Genomic DNA, 24,253 nt, shown 5'->3' with positions numbered 1-24,253 from the left:
AGTGATAGCATCTGCATAATATGCAGCAGAGATGCCTGGCTGAAAGGAGCACGAAAAAAAAAACAAAAACATGGTCAGTATGGTGGAAATTAGTGCAGCTCATTCAGGGGAAACCTTCAGCATTGTATGTCTGCAAGATATTAGCGGCCCCTTTGGCCTTCTCTTTCATAGAGATACACAGATATATTTTGTTTGATATATTTTGTTGTTGTTTGTTTAGTACACTTTATTAAGTTGCCCTGCTTGCTGAAGGCCGGAAGCAATAAGGTTTGCTTGGTAGATCACACAGTTTTACCCACAATTTTCTGCACATTTTTTGAGCTCAAAATTTTCTCCCAATGCAGCAGGGAGTTTTATGCACAAAAACATACGTGCATAAAACTAAGCATATTGGTTAGCACCTTTGTGTGTAAATCCCTTGCTAATGAAGGCATTAGCTATTATCTCCCAATGCAGAGAGATGCATAGCCTTAACCCATTGTTTTAGTTACACTCGAAATTTATCTCCTGGGCAGTGATGGAGCCAAGTTCCTGGGCCCACTGTTCCTTTACAGGGCTGAACCTGGAGTTTGTGGTATGGCTGTCCTGTACTGGGAATTTAGATGCAGAAAACAATGTTTGTGCATTTAAATGATATCTTATCTGTACAAAACATGGTTTATGCATAAAAATCATATTTTCTCTGCCTAAAATATGATTTATGTGCCCAAAAATTGTTTTCTGCACAGAAAACATGCTTTTATATGCACAACTTAGGTTTTGATGTACTAAGCTTTTGTTATATGCATTTTGGGGTTAGAACACTTTTTAAACTCCTGATGCATTAGCATACCAATAGTTTCCTACATCAGGGGTAAAATAGCTTTCTAGTGTGTGCATTAAGAAACTGTGCATTGAATTTTGGTGCCCAGCTTTCCTCTACAGCTTATTAAATAGGCCCCACAGTTCCATGCCTTCATGTAATCATTGCTATCTTCTGTGATGGGATGTTTGTTTTTTTTTACTATGAAGGACAAACAAATCAAAGTTTGGCAAATTTTGGAAAGTTTGCTGGTCTTCTAGGAAATAATTAATTAAACAATGTCCTGCCTTGGTCTAGTTGATCAGTTGATATTTATCATGTTGTTTGTACATTTGTGTGAGCACACTATTACGGATGCTTTATTGTGCCCCACCATGAACTCTGGAAGGATGGGCAAGAAATCGTTTAATTAAATAAATAAAGCATTAATAAATAGGTGAGACAAGACTGTGGGGGGGGGGGGGGGGAAATGAAAAAATATATACATAGGTTCAAACTACAATTTGTCTTCCTTCCCACCCCAAATCTTGAAACAATTCCGCTGTTTTGGGGAAAACTCTAGTTAGTTTCTCAAATGCCGCATTAAAAACAGTTTTACAAAAGTGTGCATCTACAACTCTGCTGTATTCTGGGAGGAAGCAGTAGGAAGCAACATGGAAGGAAATTGGTTGCTGACTTAAACCTGGCCCACGGCACTTTTTTTTCATGCTGCTTATCTCAGGAAAACCATAAAGTTATACTTTATACAGAGCACGCTTTGGCAAGTAGTTTTGAAAATATGTCTGTTATGATGGCAAGCCAAAAGCACTTCAGCTGGGACAGCAACTATTAGTTTAACTGTATTGGGATGTGGTTCTCCCACCTCCTTCCATTTTCATAAACTATGTTGCTTTCCATGCACAAAATTGTTTATCCATGATTCCCTCTGTATTACATGCATGCTATCTATTTACCTTTTAACGTAGGCTTCCAGAGAGGTCATTTTTCAAACTTGAGATCTTCAGATTGTCTTAGTCTATTCTGTGACCGAAAGTTAATAGCTGTTCAGAGGATTCCATATTTTTTCACATGTTCATAGACAAGTAGATTTTAAAAGGCCTGTGGGCGAAAAATCAGGGAGATACATGTGTGGCCGTCCCTCCGCAAGCCAAGCGCATTTTAAAAAAGGCACGGTCGCACGTATCTCCAGATACGCACAGAAGTGCGGGGCCTGAAGAAAGGGGCGGGACAGGGGTAGGGAGGGGGAGGGGGAGGGGTGGGGTGGGGCGGAGGCTGGCAGGGACAGTGGCTATTAGACCCCGTCATGGGGAAGCGTGCGTCGACAGCTGGCCGGCACGCGGGACTTACTCCTGCTTGGAGGAGTGGGTAAGTTCTTCAACAAAATAAAAGCACAAGTTAGTGTAGGTTTAGGGGTCAGGGAGGAGAGGGGAAGAGGGTGGAAGGATGGGGTCAGGGTTAGGGAACTGGGCAAAGGCCCAATCGTGTCACCGTACAATTCTTTTAAAATCCTCCCCCCCCCATATGGAGTAAGCCCCCTCCCTGCACATGCATGCACGGACATTAAAATCCGGCGTGCACATGCACGCAGGAATTGCATTTTATAACATGCATGCGTTAACGTGTCATATTATAAAATAGCCACGTCCATGTGCGCGCTTCAGGAACCGCATGCACAGGCCTTTTAAAATCTTGTTTTTAGGGCACAGAAATGTGCATTAGGGCTCAGCACGATCATGCAGGAACTGGCATCATTAAACATGGCCACTCTGATAATGTCAACTGTTGGAACAAATCACCCTAGGTTTTCCAATGTGTTGTAATTACTTCATTAATTGGACTGACATTTTAAGAGATGCTGAGCAGTGATAACTTTCTGTAGATGATGATACTATGGTGACATAGAAATGGATGTAGCCCAGTGGAAAGATGCATTTGGATCTTGAGTAGCAGGTAGGAGAGAGGAAGGGAAGATCAATGGATATTTGTTTTAGTGAAAAATGGCCAATCAATTCTTCTTTTCAGTAAATTATGGCGCACATGATTTAATTGCTGCTTTCTTAATATTTTCCTTTCCCTAATAACTTTACTAGTCAGAATGACTTTTTTTCATTTGGTGTTAAAAGTAGACCTAGCTCATGGTTGGACACCACAATTCTTTCAAGGGTGTTTTCTAGTCTTAACTAGCCAAGACGTAGTTACCCATCACCATTTGATATTTAAAGTGTTCTTGCATTTGTTAGTATAACCACTTGGCTGAGTAATAGATGGTTTGTCACAGAAAGATTGCAAGCCTACCATTTAGAAGTTAAGCAGCTTATTGCGAAAAAGCAAAACAAAGCTTACAAAAATACATTATTGGGATCAGCGCAACTCATTTCTTATCATGGGTATGGTTAGAACAGTCTCATTCAGTCATAGTCTTTTTTTTTTTTTTTTTAAGAAATGTTGAGCCTGTTGGTTGTTTCCGGGAACAGTCCCTCTTCTCCCTTTAACATTTATCTGATCAACTGACATACACAACTGAGAATTATTTCTCTTAGAAGGTCCTGCTTTATAAAAGAAAATGAATGGTGCAATCATTCATTGCAACCTTCTGCTTTGCAAAATGTGGACTGGTGCTATATATGGGGGTTTTTTTCTCCTTGACTACTGAGTTTCACAAACCTGTTTTATAGCATTTGAAGGTAGATGGCGCATGTGGATTGTTCTTATCTCTTAAAGTATTTACATCTGAAAGGATCTCATTTTCTTCTGTCTCCCTCCCCCTCGCCCTCTTCCCACCCCCCACCCCCCACTCCCATCCTTCCCCACATGAAAGAATATTCTATTCAGCATAAACCAAAAACTACTTTCAGCCGATTCTTAATATTTACCATAGCACTAATTTGGAGAGCTCTGATTAGGTATCCAAGGCACGTAATGCTTCTAGTCAGAATTTCTGAACTAGAATACTGGCATATAATATCTCTTTTTGTTAGATCTCAAAGTCATCCTTGATAGTAGTTATTGCTGATCTGTGGATGCATGGAAGATGACTAGAGAGGCTTTTCATACTAACAATAGAAAGAATGTTTCTGTTTAGAAAATTTGACTTTCTTTCCTCCGTTATCAGCAATCCCATTTCTCTGGCAAAGTTGCAGAACAGATCCTGGGGCAGAGGAGGCTTGCATGATTGAAAAAAAAAAAAAAGTATTTTAAAAAGTAGTAAAACAATCCAGAAAAAAAACCAAAACTAAACTAATGAACTCTGTGATGCATAAGCAGGACGAGAAGGCTAACTACTTGAGATCTTAGATTTTGAAATAGCAAAATATATTATGGTTAAGTGTTTTACTCTCTTGTCTAATAAAAAGAGGACATTTCTAGTTTATTTCCTCTAATGGAAAGGTAAATGCCTGTGTACTTAGTTCTTACTAAAGTGATTTTTCCAGAGGTTCCCTGTAGTAACCAGTGCTATATATGCTGAATGAGCTCTGCTTCTGGATGGTGGAGATTAATACCCACAATTTTACTGCTGAAGCATAAAAAGCTTTCACCACTGAAAATTGGATTTCTGCTTCCTTTCATCTTTCCTTTCTAGGATAAGAGCTATGTTTTTCTGACTCTGGCATCTTTTCAAAAAGGAAAAAAAAATGCAAATATTAAGAAAACCGTCATGTAAAAATACTTATTTGTGTTTAACATATGTAACAGAGGTGGATTAGTGTTTTGAACTGTTCAATTTGATTTAAATTAGGCTGCATGTAACTTTGTTGTCTGCAATGTACTGTTTAAGATTATTCCCTTCATATCATATGCAGTTTTTACAGCAATTATATAGGCATGCAGGGTTTAAAGATCCCATTTAGTATTGCTGTTGATACAGGTAATGCTCACATTAAAATAATTAAGGCAAACCATCCCTGGTTTAAATAAATATACTACTTTAAATGGCATGTTTAGCTCAAAAAATGTCTTTGCTGGTTCATACATCTTATCTCCAGTTTCCTGACAGAAATTGCAAAACAACTAAAAAAACCAAAACACAATACAGTCAGTCATCTGATTCCTAAATTCCAACATCTATCAGACTTGTCTGGCTTCTTTGTTTCTAAGAGTCTATTTTATCTCTGTGTATGCATATAAAAGAGGTTCATTGTTGCATTTTAATAATGATTCAGCTATTGTACACCAGTCTGTGTATATTGCAAATGCTATTTTTATTTTAAACTTTGTAGTTTACAAAAAAAAAAAATCAATGTGGTACCTTTTTACACTCTCATACTCCTGCCAGATCTTCAAAGGAATATCTTATGTTTTACTTTTATATTTTTTTTTGTTTTTGTTTTTCAGGATTGAGTATCCTGAACATTTAAGACATGATAAAGCTAAAATAGCAAGTCTGCTTTTTTTTCTTTCTTTATAATTTTGACAGATCCTCATAAAGTTGCAGTCAAGAAAGCTCAATAAATCCGATGAACCTGTTCATTAGCCCATTGGTATTTGGTTACACACTGTTTTAAATCCCACTGAAACTCACACCTCACATTCCCTTGCTTGCTGCTGGTGGCAGGAGCAAGATCCGTATTCATTAATGATCACCAGAGCTCCTTCGATGTGGTTGGGTTTGTAATCAACGTAATACTCCTGGGCTGTCATGGCAGCCATTTGATGCATGGTCTGTTTCTGCTTCTGCTTTCTACGCTGTGTTACAAAGCACTGCCTTAGCTGCCGTAAGCTGGCTGGAAAACACTTCCAAGACACATACAACACCAAAACCACAATAAGGAAAGAAAAAATCAGTGCCATGGTCCCCGTCACCACCTTATGGATCTGAACAGTGTTCTCTGGCTGCTCTCTAGGAATAGTTACTGTTATAATATTTGTTGTACGTTCTCCCTCAGTATCCTGCACATCATGGATGATTGTAGTGGGGCTGTAATCAACAGTTTTCTCACTATTGTTAGCTGCCATGGATATGATATTAACACTTGTTGGATCTGCAGAATCTTCACACAAGTGAAAGGCATAGACTGCATCCAAAATATCCTCCCCCTGTGCGTACTCAGGGGTGGCACAAAGCAAGCTGCTGTCATGGCGACCCTTGAAAGTACTTAACCAGGAGGCCAAGGCACACACATTGCGGCCACAATCCCAGATGTTTCCAGAAAGGCTGATGCTAGTGAGGGACTTCCAGGAGCGTAGGATTCTAGAATCAATGTAAGTCAGACGATTGGAATCCAGCTGGAGGGACTCAAGGTGAGGTACTGCTTCAAAAACATGAGGTTCAATGTATTCAATCTCATTACCAGAGAGGTCCATTTTTTCCAGTTTCCATATCCAGTCTAAGGAATTGACAACAATGGTTACTTTATTCCTACGTATGCTGAGAGAATGGAGTGAAAGGAGCCTTGGAAAATGGGCTAAATTCACCTTCACCAAGTCATTGTGCTCCAGGTGTAGTTCAGTGAGTTTAAACAAGCCTGCAAAGGAGTTGCGAGCAAGGCTTTTCAACTGATTGTATCCCAAGTCTAGAAACTTCAGGCTGCGGCAGTCCTGAAAAATCCTTACTGGCACAAACTGGATGGCATTGGACCTCATGTGCAAAGTTGTCAGCTTTCTCAGCCCATGGAAGAGATCTGGTTCCAAAGACTGTAGGCTATTGTATGATAAATCCACACTGCGCAGGTTTGGCATGGGTCGGAAAGTGGCGTTGGGCAGCTGTTCGATTTTGTTGGAACTCAGAGTGAGCTCTTTCACTCGCCGCAGTTTCTCAAAGGCATTCCCCTCCACTGAGCAAATGTGATTGTGATCCAGATACAGCCACGTGAGCTGCATTAACCCTGTGAACTGTCCATCGTGCAGCTCTGAGAGGCTGTTGTACCGCAGAGACAAGCCCATGATGCCCGACAGGTTGCGAGGCATCTCTGTAAAATTCAGGGATTCACAGTACAAGAGTCTGCCCTCGCAACGGCAGAGCTTTGGACACCCGCTGTTCACCACTGGAAGCATTTTGAAAAAGACACCCAGTGTACACAGTATCAACCCTGAGGGCTTCCTCAGCAGCCAGTTTAAACAGAGACCAATAAGAAGGAAATCCATTAGCAAAAATATTTCCAAATACGCTGGAGAATGTCCATTGAATCTTTTTTTTTCAAAAATTCTACATCATATTTTATTAAAAAATAGCAACACTGATGGCCAAACACTGTGCAATATCTTACAGCATACAGGAGCTTGTGCAGCATTAAAGTTCATAGAAATGAAAAACGTAAATGGATAACAACTTCGTTCATGTTAGATACTGCAGAGAAGACATAAAAAAAAGCCCTCTTTCTTCATGAAAGAATTTAATTAAAAAGTGTCTTACCCACCCTTCTCCAGAGAGTGACAACTTCCATTCAGCTCCTTCCTTTGTGTTTAGACTAATTATATGCAGAGCTAAAAAAGACCTCTCTGTGTTACAAATTCAATTCCTTTCAATCTGTGCAGAACTGGCAGGCTCACAATGTCTCACTTTGCTTCTGCTCAAAGAGCTATAAGGAAGGGGGGTGTCCAGCTACCTTTTTTTTAGCTGCCTTCTAGGACCTGCAAGTTTCACAACTGCATGCAATGAGCTTGATCTTCTCCTTCTCTCTCTCGGTTCTTTTCTCTGCAGCTAACACTGTGACGCTGTGCAAAAAAAAAAACCCTCAAAACTCTTTAGTTAACGACTCCGCAGGATTTGACAGTCTGTTTAATGTCCATCACTGGAAACGACCATTGACCGGCATAACCTCTACTCCGCCGAGGCAGATTACAATTCATTCAGTGAGCAGATATAAGGATGGCTTTATTTCCCATTCCTTGTTCGCCTTCTTCGATAGGTGATGCTTAGAGCAGAGACAGAAAGAAATGCAGCAAGAATTGCTTTCCTTCAGCTGAGCGGTACGCTGGAAGAGCATGCAGAGGCACCTAGTGCTCACTGAGTGTCGTAAGCTACTCATGATTGTATGCCTGCACAGTGCATCTCAGACATGGGCAGATTCAAAAGGGGTGGGCAGAAAACCAACATTTTAGTGAACCAGTAAAGTAATATATGTCCTTTGCTGATGAAATGGAAAATACTTTAAACCTATCTGTCCATTGCTCAGAAAAAAACAACAACCTGTAACAGTAGGACGTTACCAAGGAAGAACCTGCAAAATAAGATTCCCTTTTTCTTGTTTGTTGACCCTCTCTTAGATTCATAGGCTGCAAGGGCATCAGTTATTTAATTTTTTTTTTTATTATTTTTACATGCTTCCTGGTGTAGAGAATATCTAAGTATACATTCTAGACATTTTTTTGGGGGGAGGGGGTTCTTGATTTTTTCATCCAAGGGAGTTCTTGATTTTTTCATCCATAAGCAAGTTTATGCATTTGTTTATTTTCTGTCTGAAAGTATATGTTTTGAAATCTATACAAAGTGAAACAGATTTTGCACTGTTGATGTTATGATGCAGACTGTGTGCTCTTTTGCTGTTATTTTTTTCCCATGTAATTCCTTTTCATAGCATTATATGTGCCAAAAGAGCATAATGCAGTAAACAGCCTTTTCATATATGCAGAATGAATGATAAAATATACTATGGTATACGAGAATCTTTCTACAAGCCCTTTTCTGACATGTTTTGTTATAAAACGGCTGTATATCGTTTCCAGTAAGCAACAGTATAATTCCCCTCACTATGACAACAGCTCTCTATAATACTCATGTTGCATGTCTCTTAAAAGCAGAAGTGCATAGCATAAAGGAATTACATACTTTGTAACTCCTAATTTGGTTGGGATGCAGTGTCATTTTCCACAGCTTTTCTTGTCTTGAATTAACAAACCCTTGCTGCTAACTTCCTTCTGTTATTAATTATGGAAAGGTTGATCACAATAAGCTACAATTCCTGCATAAACATCACTGACTTAGAACCGATATGCAACACTGTTGACAGGGACTCAGGAATCTTTTCCCTTTATGACATTTCACCAAGACTGCGGATACAATCAGAAGTGAGACAATTCAGAGTCCAAACTTCTTCATGAATTCTTTGTAAGAAAGCCTCAGATGACAATTGGAATACAATATCTATTTATTTATTTATTTATTTATTCAAAAATCTATATTCAACAAAACTGGTAAAATCTACAAGTGTTTTACAAATCAACATACAAAACCCAAATATATATGGAATCAATATAAAAATATAAAACACTATAGTATAAATAACTAGGGATGTGATTCAGCCGAACCTTTCGGTTCGGACTTTATTGGCCCGCCATGGGAAATTTTGTTTTCCCACGGTTCGGGCTGATTTTTTTCGGCCGCCCCGATTTTCATGGAATTATTAGGAAGGGAATGGTTAATAAAACGGAAAATGTCATAATGCCTCTATATCGCTCCATGGTGAGACCACACCTTGAATACTGTGTACAATTCTGGTCGCCGTATCTCAAAAAAGATATAGTTGCAATGGAGAAGGTACAGAGAAGGGCAACCAAAATGATAAAGGGGATGGAACAGCTCCCCTATGAGGAAAGGCTGAAGAGGTTAGGGCTGTTCAGCTTGGAGAAGAGACGGCTGAGGGGGGATATCATAGAGGTCTTTAAGATCATGAGAGGTCTTGAACGAGTAGATGTGACTCGGTTATTTACACTTTCGAATAATAGAAGGACTAGGGGGCATTCCATGAAGTTAGCAAGTAGCACATTTAAGACTAATCGGAGAAAATTCTTTTTCACTCAACGCACAATAAATCTCTGGAATTTGTTGCCAGAGGATGTGGTTAGTGCAGTTAGTGTAGCTGGGTTCAAAAAAGGTTTGGATAAGTTCTTGGAAGAGAAGTCCATTAACTGCTATTAATCAAGTTTACTTAGGGAATAGTCACTGCTATTAATTGCATCAGTAGCATGGGAACTTCTAGGTGTTTGGGTAATTGCCAGGTTCTTGTGGCCTGGTTTGGCCTCTGTTGGAAACAGGATGCTGGGCTTGATGGACCCTTGGTCTGACCCAGCATGGCAATTTCTTATGTTCTTATGTTCTTATGGTTAGTGCGCACTAACCCCGAAAAACAAATTTTCCCAAAATTTCAGGAAAATCTGATTCTTTTTTCGGGGTGGCCGAACCAGGACAAATTAGGCAATTTTGGTAAAATTGCAAAATTTGTCCTGGACGAATGCCCTTCCCTATAAATAACACAAAACAAACTAAAAAAAAACAAAAAACCCTAAAAAATATAATAATATTATAATGGAATATGTCAGTCCCCTTTTAGCTTTGTCTAAATTTACAACAGACACGTACAAATATGGCCATAAGTACAGTGCTTCCATTATTGTTAAGCCCCCGAAATGTTTCCTGTTATGAGAACTGTTATTAACACTGACTCTGGAACTCTGCATGTATAGTATAGCGTACGATACTAACATTTTTTTAACTTAATTTAAACAAAAAATAATAATAATTATCTAAAACATCATCATTGCCTACATCAGAGAACAGCTGATGTTAGAGAAGTTGAAAAGGGAAGAAAAATCATGCAACAAGCTTATTTACCTCATTGAGTTACTTTGTTTGTAATTGAAACTTAGGCAAATCTTTTCCTATCAGGATAGAATCTAGGTTGGATTTTTTAATATTTGATTTGAATTTACTCAGAGAAATTAGGTCTAAGTGATATATTTTCTAAAAATATAGATGTGCATAGATTGATTTTAAATGACAGGAACACTCATCACTTCAAACTCTTCAAATCAGGCAAACCCTCAAATATGTTTGAAATTTTCTAAAATATATGCTGTTGAATTGTCAATAGATTTTACCCACATTAAGAACATAAGAACATAAGAAATTGCAATACTGGGTCAGACCAAGGGTCCATCAAGCCCAGCATCCTATTTCCAACATTAACCAAACCAGGCTCTAAGAACCTGGCAAGGAGCCAAACACTAAGGGGTAGATTTTTAAACAAGGCGCGTTGGCGTACTTTTGTTGGCGCTCCAGGCACAAACAAAAGTACGCGGGATTTTAGTAGATACGCGCGGAGCCGCGCGTATCCACTAAAATCCTGGATCGGCGCGCGCAAGGCTATGAATTCTGTATAGCCGGCGCGCGCCAAGCCGCGCTGCCTACCCCCGTTCCCTCCCAGGCTGCTCCGAAATCGGAGCGGCTTGGAGGGAATCCTCTAACGCCCTCCCCTCATCTTCCCCTCCCTTCCTCTATCTAACCCACCCGCCCGGCCCTGTCTACACCCCCCCCCTTACCTTTCTCCGGGGATTTACGCCTCCCGGAGGGAGAAGTAAATCCCCGCGCGCTAGCGGGCCTCCTGCGCGCCGGGCTGCGACCTGGGGGCGGCTTCGGAGGGCGCGGCCACACCCCCGGACCGCCCCGGGCCGTAGCCATGCCCCCGTACCCGCTCCCAAAACGCTGCCGACATGCCCCCGAAACGCCGCGACGACCGGGCCCGCCCCCCGACACGCCCCCGACACGCCCCCTCTGAGAACCCTGGGACTTACGCGAGTCCCGGGGCTCTGCGCGCGCCAGTAGGCCTATGTAAAATAGGCTCGCCGGCGCACAGGGCCCTGCTCGCCTAAATCCGCCCGGTTTTGGGCGGATTTAGGCGAGCAGGGCTCTGAAAATCCGCCCCCATGCTACTGATGCCAGTAATAGCAGTGGCTATTCCCTAATCGACTTGATTAATAGCAATTAATGGACTTCTCCTCCAATAACTTATCCAAACCTTTTTTTAATCCCAGATACACTAACTGCACTAACCACTACCATTGGCAACAAATTCCAGAGCTTAATTGTGCGTTGAGTGAAAAATAATTTTCTCCGATTAGTTTTAAATGTGCTACTTGCTAACTTCATGGAGTGCCCCCTAGTCCTTCTATTATCCGAAAGTGTAACTAACCAATTTACATCTACCCGTTTTAGACCTCTCATGATTTTAAAGAGGGTCTACCTGCCAGTGGGACCCGGTTTGGTGGTATTTTTCTCAGGTAATCTTACTTTTGGAGACTTTTTCCCTGTGAGAGCCTGGGAATCTCTTCACAGAGGTTCAGGGCATGCCTGTATGATGTTAGGTATAGGGTAAATGGGTTATTGAAAATTGCTACAATAGTATGCTATATTTACATTTACATTTTCCTTTGAAAATTACCATGTATGCAGTCTGAGAGACACACATAGTGGAATTGCACATTTCAAAGTACTGACCCATAACTTGGTGCAACCAGTAAGGACCCTATAAGCTTTGAGAACAATAAAATCAAATTCTTTACTCTTCAGAATGGTACAAATGTATAGGTCTATGGCAAAGATTCTTTGTTGATATTCTGCCTTTTTGGAAGGGCACAGTACAACATCTGGGTGAATTTTACAATTGCCTTATCTCATTTGAGGGAAATCGAAAGTTTACCCTTACGTGGAATACTATTAAAATAGGGGCGGATTTTCAGAGCCCTGCTCGCCGGTGAGCCTATTTTACATAGGCCTACCGGCGCGCGCAGAGCCCCGGGACTCGCGTAAGTCCCGGGGTTCTCCGAGGGGGGCGTGTTGGGGCGTGTCGGCGGCGGGCCCGGTCGTTGCGGCGTTTCGGGGGCGGGTACGGGGGCGTGGCTACGGCCCGGGGCGGTCCGGGGGCGTGGCCGCGCCCTCCGTACCCGCCCCCAGGTCGCAGCCCGGCGCGCAGGAGGCCCGCTGGCGCGCGGGGATTTACTTCTCCCTCCGGGAGGCGTAAATCCCCGGAGAAAGGTAAGGGGGGGGGGTGTAGACAGGGCCGGGCGGGTGGGTTAGATAGAGGAAGGGAGGGGAAGATGAGGGGAGGGTGTTAGAGGATTCCCTCAAAGGCCGCTCCGATTTCGGAGCGGCCTTGGAGGGAACGGGGGTAGGCAGCGCGGCTCGGCGCGCGCCGGCTATACAGAATTCATAGCCTTGCGCGCGCCGATCCAGGATTTTAGTGGATACGCGCGGCTCCGCGCGTATCTACTAAAATCCCGCGTACTTTTGTTTGCGCCTGGAGCGCCAACAAAAGTACGCCAACGCGCCTTGTTTGGAAATCTACCCCATATATTTTTAAACATAATGATATCTAAGAATGAGGGCAGCACTAAAAAAACATTTTTTTTTCTAAACCCACATAAATAATCTCTTTCAGTACCAGAGCGGTCATTGATATGCATTATGCATAGGTCTTCCTATTGGTGAGTTTGTGAGAGTAAGGAAAATTTGCACTGATCTGAGTTTAAGCAGTCATCTCATATTTTAGCAGGTGTAAAAAAAGCATACCTTTGCACTAAATATGCTTCTAGAGAGCATTGCTGCAGCTCCAGACAAGACAGCAAGATGAACATCTGGTATGCGTTTTACAATTTTCTAATAAGGCGTATAATATTCAGCGTATTATGTACAAGCATTGGGATGTTCTTATGCTACATCCCATTTTCCTCTTTGTGTAGCACATACATCTGCAAGGAATCTTCGTTGTATGTTGGTTAATATCTCTTTACCAAAACAGAGTTGTCACAAATCCATTCAAAACAGGAGACATTACACATGTGAACATTTCCTTTCAAATGATCAACATACAAATTTGCCACACTTGGGTACAGATTTTAAGAGGTACGCTCGGGCATACATTTGTGCGCGCAACCTGGCACACAGAAATGTACGCCCGATTTTATAACATGCATGCATTTAGACGCGCGTTTTCGACGCGCTAGCTTTACCCCTTATTCAGTAAGGAGTAATAGCGTGTCAAAAACGCTTGTCCAACACCCCCCCTCCCCCCGAAACTAATAGCACCCGCAACATGCAAATGCGTGTTGATGGCCCTATTAGTTATTCCCGCGCGATTCAGTAAGTAAAATGTGCAGCCAAGACACATATTTTACTTTCAGAAATTAGTGCCTACCCAAAGGTAGGCATAAATTTTTGCCGGCACCAGGAAAGTGCACAGAAAAGCAGTAAAAACTGCTTTTCTGTATAACCTCCGACTTAATATCATGGCAATATTAAGTCAGAGGTCCCAAAAGTTAAAAATAATTAAAAATTTTTAAAAAAATTTAAAATCACCCCGCAGATTAGTTTTGCAGGCGTCCAGTTTCCGAACCCGTGGCTGTCAGCGGGTTTGAGAACCGACGCCGGCAAAAATGAGCATTGGCTGTCAAACTCGCTGACAGCCGCCGCTCCTGTCAAAAAAGAGGCACTAGGGACACGCTAGTGTCCCTAGTGCCTCTTTTTACCGCAGGCCCTAATCTGAATACTTTTTTTTACTGAATTGCACGCACAGGAGAGTGGCCTGTGCATGTGCCGGGAGAGCGGGCTTTCGCCTGCTCTCGCCTGCTCTCCTGCGACTTTTACTGTATCGGCCTGAAGGAGAGTTAAAGTATTTAAGAAAAAAGGACTTATGTTCTGACAAATATTAGAACTTTATTCTAACCACTCCGCAGTGAGGAGACAGATGGGATAACATTGGGAATTGAAAGGAGGATTGAACTAGTTTCATAACTGAGTAGTTTGAGTAACTGGAACTCAAAAGGAATGTGCTTCCAAGGAATTAAGAGACTTTGCTAGAAGAGTGAGGTCACAAGTTTATTGATCTGTCAGCTGTCTATTAGTTATTGACTTTATTTGAACATGAATTGAGTAAGAACATAAGAACATGCCATACTGGGTCAGACCAAGGGTCCATCAAGCCCATCATCCTGTTTCCATCCAACAGTGGCCAATCCAGGCCATAAGAACCTGGCAAGTATCCCAAACCCAAGTCTATTCCATGTTACTGTTGCTAGTAATAGCAGTGGCTAAGTCAATTTAATTAATAGCAGGTAATGGACTTCTCCAAGAACATATCCAATCCTTTTTTAAACACAGCTACACTAACTGCACTAACCACATCCTCTGGCAACAAATTCCAGAGTTGAATTGTGCGTTGAGTGAAAAAGAACTTTCTCCAAATACTTTTAAATTAGCCACATATTAACTTCATGGAGTGCCTCCTAGTCTTTCTATTATCTGAAAGAGTAAATAACCGATTCACATCTACCTGTTCTAGACTTCTCATGATTTTACACACCTCTATCATATCCCCCCTCAGCTATCTCTTCTCCAAGCTGAAAAGTCCTAACCTCTTTAGTCTTTCCTCATAGGGGAGCTGTTCCATTCCCCTTATCATTTTTGTTGCCCTTTTCTGTACCTTCTCCATCGTAACTATATCTTTTTCACCATTCCTTTTCTAATAATTCCCAACATTCTGTTTGCTTTTTTGACTGCCGCAGCACACTGAATCGACAATTTCAATTTGTTATCCACTATGACGCCTAGATCTCTTTCTTGGGTGGTAGCACCTAATATGGAACCTAACATTGTGTAACTATAGCATGGGTTATTTTTCCCTATATGCATCACCTTGCACTTATTAACATTAAATTTCATCTGCCATTTTGATGCCCAATTTTCCAGTCTCACAAGGTCTTCCTGCAATTTATCACAATCTGCTTGTGATTTAACTACTCTGAACAATTTTGTATCATCTGCAAATTTGATTACTTCACTCATCGTATTTCTTTCCAGATCATTTATAAATATATTGAAAAGTAAGGGTCCCAATACAGATGCCTGAGGCACTCCACTGCCCACTCCCATCCACTGAGAAAATTGTCTATTTAATCCTACTCTCCGTTTCCTGTCTTTTAGCCAGTTTGTAATCCATGAAAGGACATCGCCACCTATCCCATGACTTTAATTTTCCTAGAAGCCTCTCATGAGGAACTTTGTCAAATGCCTTCTGAAAATCCAAATACACTACATCTATCGGTTCTACTTTATCCACATGTTTATTAACTCCTTCAAAAAAGTGAAGCAGATTTGTGAGGCAAGACTTGCCTTGGGTTAAGCGATGCTGACTTTGTTCCATTAAACCATGTCTTTCTATATGTTTTGTGATTTTGATATTTAGAAAACTTTCCACCATTTTTCCTGGCACTGAAGTCAGGCTAACCGGTCTGTCATTTCCCGGATCGCCCCTGGAGCCCTTTTTAAATATTGGGGTTACATTAGCTATCCTGCAGTCTTCAGGTACAATGGATGATTTTAATGATAGGTTACAAATTTTTACTAATATGTCTGAAATTTCATGGTTTAGTTCCTTCAGAACTCTGGGGTGTATACCATCTGGTCCAGGTGATTTACTACTCTTCAGTTTGTCAATCAGGCCTACCACATCTTCTAGGTTCACCGTGATTTCATTCAGTCCATCTGAATCATTACCCATGAAAACCTTCTCCAGTATGGGTACCTCCCCAACATCCTCTTTAGTAAACTCTGAAGCAAAAAAATAATTTAATCTATGTGCAATGGCCTTATCTAATCTTTCCACGATGGCAGTCATCTAATCAGTAAAAGCAGCTGGACACCACGTTGCTTCTCAGAGTGCTTTTTGGATGCAAAAGACTGATTACTTTTAATGCTGTTTGAAGGGAAGGAAGGGGGCTGGTACTGGGAGTAATTCAAAAGTTACTGAGCAAGTTGGTAACAGCTGCAGAGAAACACCATGCCATCGCATTGTTGAGGTTGGAGACCAGTGCCATGAACACCTGAAAAGCACAGAGTCGGTCGCAGTGCAGACACAGGAGGAGAGAGAATCATGTATTCTTGCCATTCTGAGCACTTGTTTGCTACCAGAAGGACCTTGATTCACTAAGGATTTTCTCCCATTCTGTGTCTATGGGAAAAATTCTTAGCGAATGAGTCCTCGATTTTGCTACTTACCGGACTTTAATAGAAAAGTTGCAGGTTGTTATACGCAATACTTTAGTAATATGATTTTTTTTGTATTAATAGCTTAGATCAGAGGTTCCCAAACCTGTCCTGGGGGATCCCCAGCTAGTCAGGGTTTCAGGAAATCCTCAGTGAATATGCATGAGATAAATTTAAATGCACTGCCTCCAGTGCATACATATTTTATCTCATGCATATTCTTTGTGGATAACCTGAAAACCTGACTGACTGGGGGGTTTCCCTGGACAGGTTTTGGAACCTCTGTCTTAGATAATTAGTCCTGACAAAAGCAATCATTCATGGTAGGCTATACTGAGCCATAATGTCAAAGACAACACAGTATAAGAATTCATATAATAGGGAAAACAATATTTTATATATCTGTGTTTCTTTTCAACTAAGTTATTTGTCAGGGGACATCTGATGTTTCAGGAACAGTCAAATCTTAATTAGGACAACTGGAACAGATAGTCAGCTTAATTAATGGGCAGTTGGGTAGGGTCCCTGTCAGCCTGTAATAGCAGGGGTTTCTGACTTTGCCCTTGCAGGTCTGGAAGTTTCTTCCAAATAGTGAAGGGATGAAGGACATGTTTCTCCTGAATATTGAACCATATGTCCTAAATTTAGTTGTTGTTTGGTTCACAGCTATAGAGTAGATCGAGGATAGGTAGGGTAGATACTGAGCTATAAATAGGAGGCCTCCTTATTTTGCCACTCTGCAAACTGCAGCTCTCCAACCCACCCCTCTATATTTGATAATCATTGTTTCTGTTTGTTTTATGACATTGTCTTGTTTTTTTACAGCTTACTTTGCTTAGGAATGGATTACAGAAACCTCAGTGATAGGGCAGCATTAGTGGACCATTCAGAATGGTGGAGTATTTGGCACTGAGATGTCCTGAAATGCAGGCTGTGATTGGGTGCAGACACACTTGTTTTGTGCCCTTTGCTGGGTCCCTACATGGAATCATTAACATGCTGACCTATGTTTACAAGTCCGGGTGGCCTGGGGGTAGGACAACTTTCCGGGACATGGAAATGGACTGTTAGAGTTAATAAGGGTTTTAAGCTATTTGTTGACTCATATAAGTCATGTACTATATTTAGGTAATGTGTTTTGAATAAAGCTGCTGCCCTTGATTTCCAGAGAACTCTCTGTTATTTTTAAATATAATATTGTTAATTATTGTGTGAGAGGATGGGTGTAAGGGGAGTCTGGATGGTTTGGAATATATATTATGATTACTAGGGGTGTGCATTCGTTTTCAAAGTATTGTGAATCCGCAACGTATATGCCATATTCGTTGTATTTGTGGGGGTTTTGAAACGTATGGCGAACCACCACAAATATAACGGATCACCAATGAATAGGCCCCCACCCTCCTGACCCCCCCAAGACTTTCCAAAAGTCCCTGGTGGTCCAGCGGGGGTCCTAGAGCGATCTCCTGCACGTGGGACAGTCGTCGGCTGCCAGTATTCAAAATGGCGCCGATAGCCTTTGCCCTTACTATGTCACAGGGGCGCCATTTTGAATACTGGCAGCCAACAGCCCGAGTGCAGGAGATCACTCCAGAACCCCGCTGGACCACCAGGTACTTTTGGCAAGTCTTGGGGGGGGGGGGTCAGGAGGGTGGGGGGATGTAGATAAATAACTTTAAAGAGTTGGGATGGGTTTTTTTGGGGGGGAACAAATGGATGCAACGGATTTGCGCCCCTACGAATCCGAATCCCGAATGGGAAGAATCCGTCCCTGCTGCACATCCCTAATGATTACATAGGTGTCACCCTATGGTGTCACTAGATGGCATTGTGGCTCAGAATTCTCGGGCTATATACTTATTGTCACTGGTTAATGGAGTTCAAAAGTTCAGCCTGTACCTTAAAATGAGAATGTTCTAGTCAATAAAGATTATCTAAAGTTTATCTCAGGGAGGATGGCTGGTAGGAGGAGACAGTGGGTAGCCTTTCCTGTAAGGGGTGTATGTATGTGTTTTTTGCAACAAAGGTTAAGGGTTTATCCTAATCCTCAAAATAGGAAACATTCCAGAGTGTGGTGTAAGGCCTGCCTTGGAAGTGTGTGTAGTGTGGCTGTTTGCCCAATGGTTATATAAAAGGAGTCTGTGTATAAAAAAAGGAGAGGTGCAGGGGCTCAGGGCTAGTCATCTGAGGAAGGATTCTTGAGACAGGAGGTTCTGGAGGGTCCATTCCAAGGGAGTTAGAGGAAAACAGCACTACTTCAGTCAGAAGTGCTACCAGGAACCTACAATGTGGTTTCAAGTGTAAAGGATTAATCCAGAAATGCCACCCAAGCACCTACAGTATAGAGTGAGATTGAACCAAAGAGACCAGTGTGAAATACTTACTTTCTATGATGAAGTTTGGATTTTGGAAACAGAGAACGTGTTTAGTGTGGGTGTGGGTGTGGTGTGGGGGGTGGGGGGTGGGGGAACAGGTTGACTGAACCTAAGGGGAAGGTTGTAGCTGGTTATTTCACTGCAGGGCTCGAGACTAGCACTAAGCTCCAACGGACAGGGATATGCACTCTCTCAAGAGCTGCTTCTGTGTACAGAAACTGGATTGTGCACTGCATCTGAACATTGAGTACTGAGTTCTGAAAGGGGACAAGGGGAAGAGGTTTGGATTTAGACTTCAGCTCAGGAACTGTTTTGGGAGGGTTGGCTGGATCGCGGGGGGGTAGCAGCTGGTTATTTCATCACAGGACTGGGGACTGACACTATGTCCGAAGGACTGAATGTGTACAGACTATGATGCCACTCCTGTAGTGCATGTCTGGTTGTGAACTGCTTTTTGAAGTAAGTGCAAAGTACTGCTTCTGTGCTGGAGGATAAACTATCATCAGGGCCCTTCGGTGGTTCCACAAAACAATAAACAAAAAGAAAGAGCATTGAGTGAAAGAGCCTGCCCTGACGGAGAGTAAAGACAAAGGGTACCGTATGAAAGAGATGACCATGGACGCAGAAGAGATGGAGTCACAGAGGCTCTGGAACCCAAACGATACAACTGGAAAGAGGAACGTGGTAGGCTGGGTGTTCTGTTATCTGACCAAGATGACAATAAAGTTAGATTACATTCTGAACTTTGATTTGAACTTAAAATTGCTTCTTTTCCTTTCTTTTTGGATTCAAATACAACATTTATTTTATTAGAGCACAAGTAAGATGTGGACACTGGAATTTCTGGACTGTATTAGAAGTGTCTTCAAACAGTTTGGCCTTAGAGGTTATCCTGCCCCAGCCCATGCCTAGAGACTGAGTCAACCCTACCCTGGGGCTGCCAGACAATCTTTCCCCAGGGCTGGGAAGGTGTCCCCTTGGCACAGGGGTTACATATTTATTTATGCTATTATTTTTATTACATACTGTAAAAGAGTAAAGTAAATTATTTTGGCCATAATTCTATTTTTGCTTTATTTGGTGGAGATATTGTAATAGCAATCAACTGAGTGATAAGCTGGCTGGAAACACAAACATATTTTCATTTTCTCATTCATCACTGGAGACCTAGTCCAGTAAATTCATTTTACTGCTAAAAGAATGCATTCTGCATTTTTGTGCCGCCACAGTCTTAATAAGTGATTGACAACATAAAGCAAATATAGTTTTGTTTTAATTCAGCAAAGCTATTCTGGAACTGTCTATTGAAATTGAAACTTCAAGCTAGATGACTTGAAAACCAAATATGTTTTGTATCCACAAATAAACATCATGCTAACATACAGTGCTGTGCATTCATATGATGACAACATTGGAAATTAATTTCTTTGAGGTCCATATTCAAATAGCTTGTCTGGCTAAATCTGGGACTTAGCTGGACTTGCCAGAACCTGTTTTCACAGTATAGCCCAGGTTTTGGGAACTGGTGGCAGTTTTTTCATACAAATCTTTCAGTAATGCAGTGCGTTGAGCCATCCTAGCACAGCCACAGTATGATCAGTGGCAGCATGTCCAGATGCCGGCCTCACCGTGGAACTAGAGAAAGGACCCATCTGTATTAGGTCACAGGTGCCCAAATGGTAAATTAGTTAAATGAAAAAAGACTCCTTGATATTCCTTCCCCTTCTCATCTCTCCTTTCCCCCTTCCAGCATCTGCACAGCTGTTTCTTCAAATCTCCCTGTGATAGGTAGCAGGGATGTGAGCCCTTTGTGCTGCCGGCAAATGTGCCCTGTAGCAGGACAGTCTGGAGCTTCACCTATACCAGCCACCTCACCCGCAGATTGAGCTTTTGGGTTCTGGTGGCTGGCCGGACTTAGGCGGGTCCCTAGGATGAAGAGAGTCAGAGTCCAAAAAGCACACCGGGGTCAGGGCAAGTTGGAGACAGGCCAAGGTTGGGGCAGGTGGCTAATACTGATGGTCAGGTTCGATCAAGAGGTCAGAGCCAGGTGGCAGGCAATTATGGTCAGGTACAAGCAAGAAGTCGAGATCCAGACAGTCAGGCCAAGAGTGGGCGAAGACAAGACACATAGAAGATTCTGGACAAGACAGACAGGACAAGGCTGAACAAGAAAAGCTGGACCATGAAGGCTAAAGAAGTCAAAGCTGGATGAGGCGAGGCTGGAGGGAGAAGGCTGAAGAGGCAAGACTGGACTGAACGAGGCAAGGAATCAGGAACACTACAACACTGTGGCAACACACACTGCTATTAGGCAGGAGACCCATTGCTGAGGCAATGACAGGGTGTATGGGCTGTGCTCAAGTAGGGAAATCCTGCTGACATCATCACTGGGCACTGCGGTGCCTTTCTTGCCAAAGGCCCTTTAAATATAGATGCACACTGCGTATGTGCATCTACAGTAAGGGCCCGGAGGAGCTGGAAGATGGTAGCATCCAGCCAAAGCATCAATGCATGAGCCATGCAAAGTGGTCCCAGTCACAGGAAGTGGCATCCTGTCATGGAGGAACTAGTGCTGCATCGAGGATGAGTGAGGTGGCTCACAGGGCCATCCCGCGAGCCACTGACTCTGACACCCCCTGATCCCCCAGTCATTTTCAGAGGTTGGTCCTTTGAGAGGCAGAGTGAATAAAGCTTATGTAGCGAAGACAAACAAGGGCAATGTACAAGCCAACAAAAAAAGATGTGTTCCAATTAAGGAGCATCTTTGGAAGAGGGATCTTAATCTGTAGCATTTTAATTGCATTTCATAAACTTTTCTTGGTTTTTGAAAAATAAAAAAGAATTGGGATTTTTGTTATCATTTGATAGCAAAACACCAGAGGCACAACAACTGTAGTTATACTGTGGTGCAAGGCTCCAATTAAGAAGTCTTAGGCAAAACAAGTATGTGCAGAGCACATCCGTGTCCATCCTAAGAAATTAGCATAGAAAGGAAAAAATGTTTAAAAGGAGAGTATTCAGTATGCAGATTTATATGAATGGTATCCTAATTCCTTTTCTGTTTTACTGATTGATTCAGGAAAGCTTTTCTCCCATTCTGTGTCTGCGGGAAAATAGCTGGATGAACCAGGCCTTTAATGTTTTAATTAACTAATCTCTTTAGAGTCATACCACCTACAAGATCCAGTGAGTCCAGGAAGTGGAGGGTGGCAGCAGACAAGTCTCCCAGCAGGACAGCTCAGCCTAGCAAGGGTTGTATGACCAAATCTACTGGGGATCAGCAAAATCTGGAGAAACTCATCTTGGAGCTGTGACAATAGGCTGAGCAGCATGGGAAAAGTTGGGTGCACCAGCACATTCATTATGAATTACCAGTGGCAGCACAAGCCAAAAAAAAAGAAGGGATGAGCCGCCCAAGAAGTTACTTGATAGGAACCGGCCCATGCTGCAGCCTTTAACAAGTGGGGCCAATGATGGGAGCGATGCTTCTCACTTTCTCCTCATCTGAGTTTGGTAGGTCTATTTGTGCCGGAGACTCTCTGTATCATACCATGTCAGACTCTGACTCACTTCTTCTGTTAGTAATAATATAGAGATGAGACTGGTAAATGTGATGCGGAGTACCTTAAAAGCCATAAAACAAAAAAAGATCTAGAAACCATAGCAGTGTGAGTGTGGTATAGTGGTCACAAAAATATAGCAAAACGTTAAGGGGTAGATTTACAAAAAATGCGCGTTCACGTACTTTTGTTGGCGCACCAGTCGCAAACAAAAGTACGCTGGATTTTAGTAGATACGCGCGTAGCCGCTAAAATCCAGGATCGGCGCGCGCAAGGCTGCCGATTTTGTGCATCCGGCGTGCGCCGAGCTGCGCAGCCTGCCTCCATTCCCTCCAAGGCTGCTCCGAAATCGGAGCGGCCTCGGAGGGAACTCGCTTTCGCCCTCCCCTCACCTTCCCCTCCCTTCCTCTATCTAACTCACCCCCCCGGCCCTATCTAAACCCCCCCCTACCTTTGTCCGGGGATTTACGCCTCCCGGAGGGAGAAGTAAATCCCCGCGCGCCAGTGGGCCGCTAGCGCGCCGAGACGCAACCCGGGGGCAGTTCCAGAGGGCGCGGCCACGCCCCCGGACCGCCCTGGGCTGAAAACACGCCCCCGAGCCCACCCCTGAAACGCCGCATCCCCCCCCCCAAACGCCGCGTCGACCGGCCCCGCTCCCGACACGCCCCCGACAAAAAACCCCGGGACTTACGCGAGTCCCGGGCTCTGCGCGCGCCGGCAGGCCTATGGAAGATAGGCGCACCGGCGCGCAAGGCCCTGCTTGCATAAATCCGGGCGGATTTACGCGAGCAGGGCTTTTAAAATCCGCCCCTAATTGAATAGGTGGGAGAGAGACATCTTCTGTTCCAGCCCCTCTCTGCAAACAATTGGGTATCTGCCTTCCATATTTTCATGAGCATCATTGTAGAAAGGGAACCTAACCAGAGTCCTTATTTGGTCTGGTAGATGAATACAATGATACTGTCTCAGAGATGTTAAGATGGCTGAATTCTGACATTAAGTTCAGAAAAAATATGACCGAAGACTGCACAGGGTAGTTGCTTTATGGCTAGATGAGATGACTCTCCATTGGTCTTTCAGTCCTGAAAAGTTCCCCATTACATCACAGCCATTTCCTGGTAAAGAATCCACAGATACCGCGGGGAAGTTGATTTGCAACTCTAAGCAATTCACCTGGAATCCATGCAAGTTCAAACATACCTACACCAACTGCTGAGCCCTTCACTCCTTACACAGCGTAGAAGCCCTAGAGACAGACATCCTCAGGGTCACTAATCTTACCAGCCTAATCATGGAGTTGGTGCCATCTCCAAACAATTTTAAGATCATGGCATGCTGACTGGATAGTTGCCTGCTAACAAGCAGGCAAAATTTATCACTGATGTATTTTCCCAAGGTTTTTCTATCCTTCCCCATGGCATTGTTTGCTTGTTAGCATTCTGTCATAATTCTTTGTCCCATCACAAGCATGAAACTGTGGCAAGAGAAAAAATTGTAAAGCAGGTGGCCTTGGGAAGAGTGGCAGGCCCCTTTCAGAATATTCCCTTACCAAATATAATTATCGCCATACCAGAGATAGTGCCTAAGAAAGAGGTGAGAAAATTCAGGCTAATTTATAATCTATTTTACTCCAAAGGCAAATCAGTTAGCGATAACATAAATCCTCAGTTATGCTTGGTTCAATTGATCGAGTGATAAGCATCATCAGAAGCTTGGCCCGAAGAATGGTACTGACAAGGGACAACCAAGGACATTACTTCCTGGA

The 24,253-nt window shown here is 42.7% G+C and overlaps 2 protein-coding genes across 3 annotated transcripts in view; one reads left to right on the top strand and one right to left on the bottom strand.

Moving 5' to 3' along the window:
• Positions 1-24,253, top strand: part of CTNNA2 (catenin alpha 2) — a 2,350,558-nt gene that overhangs the window by 1,454,061 nt on the left and 872,244 nt on the right. The window lies entirely within an intron of this gene.
• LRRTM1 (leucine rich repeat transmembrane neuronal 1) lies at positions 5,055-7,688 on the bottom strand. Its single transcript, XM_029593375.1, has one exon. It carries the CDS (start codon positions 6,881-6,883, stop codon positions 5,318-5,320), a length of 1,566 nt encoding a protein of 521 aa, XP_029449235.1. The 5' UTR covers positions 6,884-7,688; the 3' UTR covers positions 5,055-5,317.

Source organism: Rhinatrema bivittatum, chromosome 1, assembly GCF_901001135.1.
Source record: "Rhinatrema bivittatum chromosome 1, aRhiBiv1.1, whole genome shotgun sequence".
Lineage (NCBI taxonomy): Eukaryota > Metazoa > Chordata > Amphibia > Gymnophiona > Rhinatrematidae > Rhinatrema > Rhinatrema bivittatum.
Note: the sequence above shows the minus strand (reverse complement) of the source record. Positions and strands in the feature narration are given on the sequence as shown.

Excerpts from the sequence above, each read along its gene's own strand:
- LRRTM1 (XM_029593375.1), bottom strand. The coding sequence starts at position 6,883 with ATGGATTTCCTTCTTATTGGTCTCTGTTTAAACTGGCTGCTGAGGAAG.